The 11,181-nt window shown below is 39.8% G+C and overlaps 1 protein-coding gene across 2 annotated transcripts; it reads right to left on the bottom strand.

Annotated features, from left to right (window-relative positions):
• Positions 1–424: 424 nt before the first annotated feature.
• ggnbp2 (gametogenetin binding protein 2) lies at positions 425–9,563 on the bottom strand. Of its 2 annotated transcripts, none has more exons than XM_004076606.5 (14): positions 9,425–9,563; positions 8,517–8,643; positions 6,088–6,168; positions 5,712–5,965; positions 5,508–5,606; positions 3,589–3,702; positions 3,268–3,477; positions 2,987–3,161; positions 2,721–2,900; positions 2,461–2,596; positions 1,822–1,947; positions 1,564–1,709; positions 1,276–1,482; positions 425–1,180 (listed from the first exon to the last, which is right to left on the bottom strand). In XM_004076606.5, the coding sequence occupies exons 2-14, from the start codon at positions 8,607–8,609 to the stop codon at positions 977–979; spliced, it is 2,025 nt and encodes a 674-aa protein (XP_004076654.1). In that variant the 5' UTR covers positions 8,610–8,643; positions 9,425–9,563; the 3' UTR covers positions 425–976. The 2 variants fall into 2 exon arrangements, with proteins under 2 accessions (XP_004076654.1, XP_020564698.1); XM_020709039.3 differs by lacking the exon at positions 9,425–9,563 and adding an exon at positions 9,140–9,418.
• Positions 9,564–11,181: the final 1,618 nt, after the last annotated feature.

Here is an 11,181-nt window from a genome sequence, read left to right as displayed (position 1 = left end):
TTATTTTATTCCAAAAAAATTTACTAAGTGGAAATTAAATTAAATATTTCACAAGGCTCAGTTTTCTACAAAGCTTTTATAGCAACTGGAATGAGATGAAATTTAAGTTTATGTTAAATCCACACTTATATAAATTCAACCCATTTTAAATGTCAAAAATTGCGTAACAAAAATGTTTCAATTTTTCCAGATTTTTTTTCCACAGAATTGATTTTCCTTCAGTTTAATCCATAAAAAATTTAAAATTACCGTCTTTTCAAATGGTTTCAAAGCCAGATAGTTTAGAATTAGTCATTTATATTTTCATGTCATGTTGAGGTTAAAAAAATTATCAAAATGTACCTTCTCACGTGATTTCCAAGCATATAAAATATAAATGTATATTGAAAACTGCTTCAATATTACAAAAAATACACATGCATGATAGCTATTAATAAATATTCTTTATTTAGTAAATTTTTCACATTGCTCTTTTAACATCACACCCAAAAACGTCAATACAAATGGATGTTTATTCTCTGTAAAATCTTTATATTTAGAATTACTGTACACATTTCATGGTACAATCTTTTTTCACAATACTGAAGTGTCACCGAAAAGAAACCAAAAATAGAATCATGACAAAAAACAAAAATAAGACTCCTAAAATTCATCCATAATAACAACTTGCAGAAATTGATTTTTAATTCCTCTGTGTCGTTACCGCCAAAACCCTACAGAAGACCAACACCACCAATCCCGTCTTGGTCAAAGATAACAATTACAGGTATGAAAGTGGAAAGGAAAAGAAAACAGTGTTTGTGTACAAGTGCAACGAGACAGACTACAGAGAAAAAGTGAGAATCACATTTACCTTAAAGGAGAAACAACCCAACAAGACATGGAAAGTACTCCCAAAATGTTTCCATTCTAAGAAAGAAGTGGCAATCAATGCAATCAATTGTTTTCCCAGAGAAAGATGCTGCTGTCGGTGCAGTCAGTTGACACTGGTGGCGGTGAACCATTTTCCACAGACAGTTTTGCTCCTTTCAGTGGCACGGCAGTAGTTGGTAAACTTCTCTTTGAGGAGCTGTCGGTACTGGAGGCGATTGTTGTAGAAGGACTGGTTTCTTTCCAGAAACGCCTGGATTTCATCTTGCGTTAAACAACTGTCTTCATCAGAGGTCACTTCTGAATCATCCTGTATCACGGACACATCCAAGAGTGGAGAGACGCATTAAGAGCCGGTACATATTGACAAACATTGTAGCTAAGGCTGCAAGCTACCACTCTTACCAGAAGTTCCTCAAGACTGGTATTTGCCTCTGCGAGCCTGGCCTGAAGGCTGACGTCCTTTTGATGAGATGTCCACGGTGACTGTAGTGCAACGTTGGCTCCTCCACATACGGAGGAAATGAATTCTTTGGTTTGGCAAGTGTGCATTGGTGTCAGAGTTTGGTCCGTTGATGTCCCACCCAAGACATAACCTTCGCCTTTTTCTCCCTTGAGAGGTGGATAATATTTGGTGTTAGTGTCAGAATATGAGCCGTGTACAGAATTCCTATTTCTAGGTTGTCCTCTCACTTCATTGCAGAACCCTTTGCCCTTCCTTCTCTTCTTTTTACTCTTGCATTGACTGTGTTCCTCAGGCTGTGACCAGCAGTCCACACAGCTGTCTGTTCCATCCTCTTCCTTGTCTTCAGTGCAGTGATGGAGATTTGGGTCGTCACCTTCATTTTAAAATATGGTCATTTAAAAAAAAAACAACAACACACAATTAGATTACGCAGTACTTTTCCATGTTGCTGAAATGTTTGAATTGTCAAACTACTGAAAATAGACCTGTCTCGTCATGGTTGCAGATTCCCTCGGAGCAGGCGACGTCAGAGCCTTCTCGTGACCCGCTTTCACTGCCGTCCATACTTGAAGAATAACCACAGTCGCTTCCGTTGCTGGTAGGGGACAAGTCTGGACAAACACACATCTCTTCTTACACTCATTTTTAGCGGATAAAAAGAAACTGTGTTGTTTTCTAGGACACAGTTTCTACAGGGCAGCAGTTCATTAGACATTAACCTCTAAGTTGTGGGCGGGGCTGCTGGCACGGAGCCACTCCACCCCTCTTTCCTGTCACTTGTAACTGAGAGCTCTCTGTTTACATGCTCTCCCGCTAGCTTACAGACCGTCACAACCTTAATCTAACATCACTGGTGATGCATCAGAGTGGAGTGGAGCAGGGAGCTTGTCACCGGCCCAGCGTGTTTTCTACATCACAAATAAGCTCTTTTACAGACTGAGTTCTTTGTCTGTGTGACGGTGTGGCAACTACTACTGACAACAATTTTGAATAAACAAATACTCAGATATGCAATTTTGAGCTTAATTTTCCTCCATATTCAGAAAAATGACACGTTAAAAAGACAATTGTCTTTGGAGTGGGTTATTAATCATAAAACAGTCGTGATGCGTGTGCATTTATACCTTGTTTGGTGTTATCTGGACAATTGCATGAGGTGTTCCTGTTGGTGGCAGCAGTTTCTTCTGAGCCAGCGTCTTCCTCCTCTTCCTCACGATGGCCACAGGCCTTGCAGCTGCTTTCAACGGACTCAAATGAGCCCTGCGACAAATCAAAGCAGCACTGGACTTTCAGATAATGGAAATGTAGCTAAATAAAACCTTTTTTTTCCCCAAAAACAAACTATGTCCTATTTTTAAAACTCTGATTGTTAGCTGAGGATCACCTCATCCAGGATTTTGTCCTTCTCATCTGCGTCCTGCTCAAAGCCACACTTATTTTTGCGTCGATTTTTCCGCTTCTGTCTCTTCTTCTCCAGCTTCAGCTCTTTGGCTCTCTCCTCCTCTGACAGCTCCTCCACAAACTGCTCAAGTCGACTGATCCCCTGCATCTTTTCCACCGCCATCTGTAGATATGTCAGTGTTAATAAAAAAACTCACGCTAGTGAAATACTTCCTGCTGAAATTACCATCCACAAGTAGCACAGCACACCTCAAAACTTTTCCGTAGTGTATCGATTCCCAAATGGAACAAAATCTGCCAAGTCTGTTCCTCTGCTCGAAGCTTCTGCCAGATTTTGTGCAGGCGCTCATAGAGGTGAATACCCAGACAGGTCAGGACCTCCTCTTGTGCAACATCGATTGTTTTGGCATGCCTCTCCCTGCGTCTAAATAAAGAAAACATTTTAAATCATAACCACATATGACAATGAGGAATAAATCTTTACAGAAAAATTGATTCAATGCCAAGCACAGTGAAAAATCCTGACTTACTCATAGCCTCCTGCAAACTCTGGCTCTGCCCGGCCAAGCAGGTGAGCGATGAAGTCCGTCTCACAGCATACGTGAATGTGCCGTTCATGGGGGCAGCAGCACAGTCCCTCATACAAGGCAGCGCAGTACCCCTTCTCTTTACTGGAATCCACCTCGCCAACCAAGATGTTATACGCCCTTAACACTTTATTCTTGCAGTCCGAGCAAAACCTATTGAGGAATTTACAATAAATATAGTTTTAACATCACAGCCCCAAGTCAAAAAAAAAATTAAACTTGTTATTCTGAAAATCCCACATTTCTCTGGTATTTCTCAGTTACCTGTGTTTACATAAGTACGTCTCCAAAGTCTCGAGGAGACAAGCACTGTCAATGAGGACCACCTCGTCCCTGCACTCCTGTGACATCAGCTCCCACACATCCATCCAGCTGCCACTGCAATACAAGGTCATCAAAACAAAATCACCACACAGAGCAGCAGCAGTTCTCCACTTGGTAACAACTGCAGCTCAAGGGACATACAGTATTTACAAACGTGGGCGTCAATTAAATTCATAAAATCCTGGTCATCAAAGTAATTCTGAAGTTGGCGGCTCATGAAAATACCTCACATGGTTTCATTGTAGAGCAGAAAAAGGTGTACAATTAAAAAGATATCTCAGGTAAGGTTTGAATTTCCTCACTGCTCCCTAACCCCTAAAAGACTAAATTGTACAAAACTGCCTTGGATTTTAAAGACTCACTCCAATAAAGTGTTTTTGTCATTTTTAACATGTTCTTGTAGTATTTTTCCCATGATGGAGGACATATGTAAAATCGTTTAAGCTTAAAATTGTCTGAGTACCGTAATTTCCGGACTATAGAGCGCACTTGATTATAAGCCGCACCCATTACATTTTTAAAGGCTAAACCATCTGTCCAGCTGTAAGATAGCTGGACAGATGGTAAACGAAGGGATCATGGGAGATAAGTGCAGGCTTATGTCCACACCAACAGTCCTGCTCAAAACTCAAGAGGCAAATTTCTAATGAACTCCTGCCGCTCTGCAGTGAATATGTTATGAAAAATAGATATAGGCTTTTTTGTGTGTCCAAAAACAGCATAAACATAATTAAAAGACCACTGGGAACGATTTTACCATCAATCAAAAGTTGGAGTAGGACTTTAATACAATTCAGAGTGATTTTTATTTGATACTGGCAGCAAGATGACACAGAGTTTCGGTTTGGTATTGATCCCAAGTAAAAACCAAGTAGTGCATGACTCATACAAACAAAACAAGCTGCTTTCCGCGAACACCATGTACCGGTAGTTCTATTTGTGTGGTGTAGAGCTGCTCAAAGAGGCTCCGTGTGCTCTGCTGCCAACTAGCGGTCGGAGGTTTAAGTGCAAAACAAGAGTCAGATGCTGAAGGACGCTCATAAATAATTAAATAAACATCGTTTTGACAGCATTTTGAATCGATACAAATGTCGCCAAATGAACTATCGCGATATATCGCAGAATTAATTTTTTCCAACACTTCTAGGTGACACATACAGCATTCCCTCGTTCAACGCCGAAGTTACGTTCTAAAAATAACCTACGATAGGGAAAATCTGTGAAGTAGGAATATAGATGTTTTAAAGTTGTAAAAACCCTCACTACATACTTTATACATTTTTCTCAGACCGACATGAACATGTTAACATATTTCTGTATTGTTTAAACTGTTAAAGTTGAAACCTTCTTAGAAAAATAAGTCCAGTTTTATGGAATGAAAAAGATCTGATTGCAATCAAATAATACAGGGTTTAAAAATAAAGTGCAGAGCTACACTACATAAAACGCAAAACAGTGAGAAAGGGAAAGGAGAACTGCGATACAGCGTGGACCGCTGTACGTGAATTGTAAAGAAAATCCTCACTAAGTGGAAATAATTGCATCAAATGATTTTTGCTCCAAAAATGTTAATTTTTTTTTTCTTACAAACAAAAGAAAGTTTGGTGATACTAAGACATATCACCAAACCTGTCAAGTTTATTGGTCTCAAACTGACTCACTGTTACTGACCGCTAATCAAACTCTAGCTTTCCTTCTACTTCCAGCCTTCACCCACAACCCCCAAGATTTGTGTACTTGTCTCTAGCTTTAAATTAAGAGCAAATCTTATCCCGTTTTCTTAGCACATACTCTCAGCGATGCAAGGTTGTTTGTGAATGAAATGAACACATAAGCATTATTACAGGTGCATCACTCACCCCAAAGGTTTAGGCTTGTGTGTGTCCAGTGAGTGCAACTGGCAGCGCTTGTTCTTTTTACTTTTCGGTATAGCGTCTATCATGTCATTCAACTTTGACCTGGAAATGAGTACAAAGAAGATTATTGGACAAAAATCATCCCATTCAATGAAGCTTCTAATAAGATTTTAGTCTGCAAAACTAAAAGCTTTCTACATCTCTTACCCATGGACATAGAGGAGGGCATAAAGTTTTTTCACATCAGCCAAACAGCTCTTGGTGACACTAAGCATCCCAGTCGGTTTCACTGTGAGGGGCTCCAGGGCTGGGTTCCCTGATAACACTAAATGTGAGAAGAGGCGCTCCACACTTCTTCTGCAGCCCACACATGGCACAAGCTGGGATAACGCGCTGTACACCTCTCTGGTTGTCACCATCAAGGCAACGTTCAAGTCATGCTGCTTAAACTTGGAATGATGCTGAAGACAAGGAAATACACCCAAATCAACATTTTCTTATTTGAAAACAAACCGTGCAAAAGCAAAACACTCAAGATTTTCAACGTCACGAGAAAAGAAATAAAAACGTCAAAACTCCTCACCTCAGAAAACTGCTTCCAATGAGAAGAGTTCATTTGATTGCTGTCAACGTCTATTGCACTATCAGAAAACTCCATCACCATCTAAAAATAAGCAATCAAACAAAACAATATAATCACAGAATTACAAAAATCCCAAATACATCTTAGAGAAGCATTTGCACCTTTCACACCTCTTAAAACAAATTCTAGGTTTTTCCAATATAGTTTTCTAACATTTTTAACCGGCGCCACAGTGGTCATCATAGCTCTGTATTAGCTTTCCTGTATTTGTATTTTTGCTTGGTTATTCTCTTATTGTTAACCTGTTTTTGACAATCGTGAACTTTTTCTTACATGAAATGAGTGCAGGCCTGACAGTCTTTTTTATTTGGTCTTATTCTACCACTTTCTGGGTCTGAAGCGGTCTGCATCATTTACACCATCAGCTGTTGTCACTTAGGCCGCCTTTACACTGCATGGTTCAAGTGACCCAATTCCGATTTTTTCCTCTCACGTGGCACAGATCGGATATGATCGGTGAACGTGTAAGCAGGAAAAAAGCGCATGGATTCTGTTTTTCTCTGATCGGATACAGGCCTCTCTCATATGTGGAAATAAATCGGATACGTGCATTTGCGTGTGCCATGTAAGCAGACAAATGGGATATTCCCCTGTAAATGCGAGTCGTACCTCAGTGACATCAATTCGGGAGACCACCAACTGAGATCACATGACTTATTAAAGTGCTTTTGTGCGCTGATTTTGCTGCCAGCGTGTTACCTTTCAGCCTCAGGCTTCAGACCGAAGTAGGAAATCGCTGTTATGTCCGGTCCGGTCCCGGTCCGGACGCAAACGGTGACTAATGAAGCGGGACACCGTTGCTATGGAACAGGCTAGAAGCCGTTTATTTCTTTGGGTGGCGTGTATGATGGGGACCGTGTGTGTGTGTGTGTGTGTGCGCGCGCGCGTGCTTGCGTGTGTGTGTGTGTGTGTGTGTGTAAGGAGAGAAGGGGGGTGAGCACGGAGCGGGGGACTGTCGGAGAACCGTAAATTAAAAATAAGGTGTCTCCCCCAAAAGTTTTGGAGTCTTTCTTAGCCCAATCTGGAGGCTGAGGGTTCAGAACGGAAAAGTGAACCCCGAGGAAATCTCCCGTGCGTTTCTGACTACGGTCAGAAAAGAGAAGTCATCGCGCAGGAAAGGTTCAACACTTGGATCAAACTGTTAGTACAGCACGTCTGCAAACACTTCCTCATTCAAAACTCAGAGAGAGCCGAGCAGCCCTCCTTTTTTTCCTCCCCCGTGCATCCCCTCTAGTCTGAAGCGCCCAAGGCAACGCCTCCTTCCATCGCCGCCTTGCCTCCATGTCAACCGCAATCACAAAAGTCCAAAAGAGGTCCGCGGAGTGCGGAAATGCTGCTACGTAGTCCTCAGAACGTCTACCTTTGATAGTTTCAGCATTGTATAGTGGAAATGCAAAAATCAGATACGGGTCACTTTTAAAAGATGATGTAAGCGAGTCGTCAAAAAAAATCGGATATAGTCAGAAAATCGGATATGAGCATCAAGACCTGCAGTGTAAATGCGGCCTTAGTTACAACAAAATGCCACAGGAGAAGTGACCGGAGATCGCAGGAAAAGCTGAAGAGGTCCTCAGAGTTTGCAGGACTCTTTGAAGATCCACTCCAATGAAAATTGTGTTTTTGGTGTTTTAAACATGTTGGGGCTTTTTTTTTGATGGAGGACTTAGAAAGAAAGTTAAGGTTAAAATTGCACTTTGTAGCCTAACGAGCCACAAGCGTCCTGCTCTGCTCCATTCGGATGCATCCACTTATAGACAAATAGAGCCACGTACATCTTTTTTTTGCTTGTCTGAGCTGGAATCTGGATCTAAACTGTGCATTTTTGCTGAACCGGTAATGTTAAGTTGGGGTTGGGAGGGGCTGTAAGCTAACATTAAAAAAAAAAAATCCAAGCACAGGGATGATGGGAAATGAGAGGAGACTTACTCCACACCAACAGACCCACCCACAAGTCGAAGGCAAATTTCTGATGAACTACTACCGCCTCACAGAAAACTAGTTGTTCCTTTTTTTTTTTAATTATGATCATAATTAAAAGACCACTGGGAACCCTTTTACGAGAGACCATTGGAGTGGGACCCTAACATAAGGTGACAATACATTTTTGGCAACCAAGGGCTTCAGACTGTGACTGCTAGAGTTTAAGAAGCTTCCTCTCATTTTGTTTCTTTGCAAATTTTGAATTTTATTAGCCTCAGGTGAAGGCCTTACAATTATAATGGTTGGGCCGGTGCATCCCATGACCTGAGTTATAATCATTTGACATTTCATTATCAAATTTCACATCACTGCGAACATTAGCAAGAAATGGTAAATGTGTACAAAGAACAAAAGAATAGAGGTAAACTGGATCAAACACGCAGGCTTACCGTGAGTGTGTCATCGATATAGAGAGGAATTTGTCTTTCTAAAAACGGGTAATCCTCCTCTCCCTCTCGGCAAACAGCGACCAGGCGTGCCATGATTTCTACCAGTGTCCGCTGTTGTGAAAATCGCCTGTGGGTGACGCACAGGACACGGACTTAGCAGGTTCAGCACGAGCACAAGCTACACCGAGCTAGTGCTATTGCAAGGCAGGTCATCGACGAATGACAATCCCACTATCTAAGCACACACAATTCAGTGCATATTGTCACTTTAACGTTTCGTTCAACACGTAGCATTGAAAGGCACACGGTCACAAACAACCTGATGGCTGCCTAAGTGACCCAAATGCATCCACCTGCTTAAAATAACCGAAGAACTACGAACAAGCAACAACCACGATCAGCAATAAAACATGGATAAATTGTATTTGCAAGCGCTTCCCCGTTGTTATTAACACAAGCGTAGAGTTTAGCTTGTGTCTTATCGTTGCAGCGTTCACTAATTACGCCGGCAACCCAGTAACAACTGACCAAACAGGTTTAGGTTAGCTTGTCGGCTAATTACATTAACCAATTCAATTAGAAATAGTGATGTACGACTGGCAAATAAAATGGGGTTTGATTACCGTCGAGTTGAATTTCTTTAACATTTAAATCTTTTTGTTTATAAACATATTTTTGTCCAAGTCTTGTCAATGTTAGCAAACTTGCTAAACCTCCTTGTTAGCAAAACTGCTGGAGAAGCTAATGCTAGCAGGCTAATCTGAGCTAATATAAAGTTTAACTGAGAGGCTAATTCACGGCAGACTTTCGTCAGTTGTTTGTACTACTCACAAAATACTGAACGGTATATGTTAGCTTCGTAAAAATAAAGACAATATTTGGCTAATGAAAGCATTGTGTTAACAGACCTTCGTGTGACAATTTCCGTAAAAAATAAACAAGTGCGATAAGGCGTTAGGTTGCTACGGTGGCGGAATCTTCATCACTGATTTCACCTTTGCCCTGCAGCACGTAACGACACACGTCGGCATGGCTGTGGCCTCCAGGGGGCGCAGTTCATTTCATTTTATTTAATTTCATTAATTTATTTGGTCCTTTCATGAAAATTATTGAATGTCCAATATATTTACAAGTTTGTCATACATTATTGAAAATTGTCATGGTTAAAAAGGAGCAGAATTGAAGAATACAATTCTTATAATTGTCTGCTCCCTTTTAAATATTGCATCAAATTTACATTTCTCACACAATCACCTGTGCTCAAATTCATCATATGCATTTCAAATAAACACAGTAAATACATTCCATGCATTAAGTGCATACATTCCAAACATTCAATTCAACAGTCACGTTTGTACAATTTAATTTGTTTAGCTTTATACAACCATATAAACTGAATATTATTTTGATAACTTTCTAACTGATTCTCCTGGGAATTCCACATTTTTACCCCTGCTATAGACTTTTGCTTTAATGTTGCTCGAGCAACATTCCTTGTCCTTCATTGTCAGACATAGAACATTGTGTTGTGCTTCAGCCATATATAGTATATACTTGCCCATTCATTGTCAATGAGATGCACCTTTGTTAGAGGAAGTCAAGTCACCTGAGAGCAATTTACCAATTCAGGATAGATTTAGACAAAAAAATATAATGGAGATGTATAGAAATATCCTTGTCACATTATGACAACTTGGTCAACCATTTTGCAGTTAATGACTTATACGATTCACTGATGACTAGGTGTTTTGAGGAGTAAGACTATATGAACAGTGAACCATATAATACATTTTGATCAACATGACATAGACAATTGATAATGTAGCAAAGAACAGAGAATTGTACAGAATCATTTGCATGGATGTACTAAAGCAATTGCAACTTGTTCAAAGAAGTGAGAAACTGCTTATATGATGTCATGATGGCATCATGATATGAAGATTGAACAAATAATTTTGGGAATTTCATTCTGATCTGAGAATTGTACTAAAGCGACTGAGAAAAACTGTAATGTCAGATGTCCATGTCAAATAAAACAATAAACAGATAAATTTCACAACAAACTAAAGTTTTTCAAATATGTTTCTTCTACTCAAAGAGTTCAAGGGCACAGTAATAATTGCCAACATCAGCAGCACATGAAATGCACTGAAATTAAGCATTAGACTTTAAATGATTTTCTTTGGATGTATATCAAATTAGTGGTTTTTCTTTTCTTTTCAAGGTGATTCCTAACTTAAGTGGAGATTTGGATTTAATGATACGTTTAATGGTACATTAGCGAGATACAGATTCAAACTTTCAGCCATACTTTTGCTAAGCTTAAAATAAGTCAAGAACTATTTAAATTGGTACCACAGAAAATCTTTTTTTCACCACCAAAATGAACATTTATTAAGACAACATTGGAGCTAATTTGGACTATCTGATTTATGATTCTCTTATAGGACTTGTAATTCTTTTAGACAAGCAAAATATTTTGGTTTTATGTAATAAAACTGGAAGTAAGAGCAAAACAAGGCACAATTTGCTTAGCTTGGTAAATTCCTTTTATTTTGGGCATTTTTTCCTTGTTTTTTTATTAAGCTCCTGATGACTGTCTTGTTTTTTTCCATAACATCAATTGCACAGACTCCCCCCTGTTCTCCCTATTAACAGCTCATTA

This window comes from Oryzias latipes, chromosome 14 (genome assembly GCF_053564925.1).
Source record: "Oryzias latipes strain Hd-rR chromosome 14, Olatipes_Hd-rR_3.1".
Lineage (NCBI taxonomy): Eukaryota > Metazoa > Chordata > Actinopteri > Beloniformes > Adrianichthyidae > Oryzias > Oryzias latipes.
The sequence above is the reverse complement of the archived record's forward strand: the minus strand, read 5'-3'. Positions and strand labels throughout refer to the sequence as shown.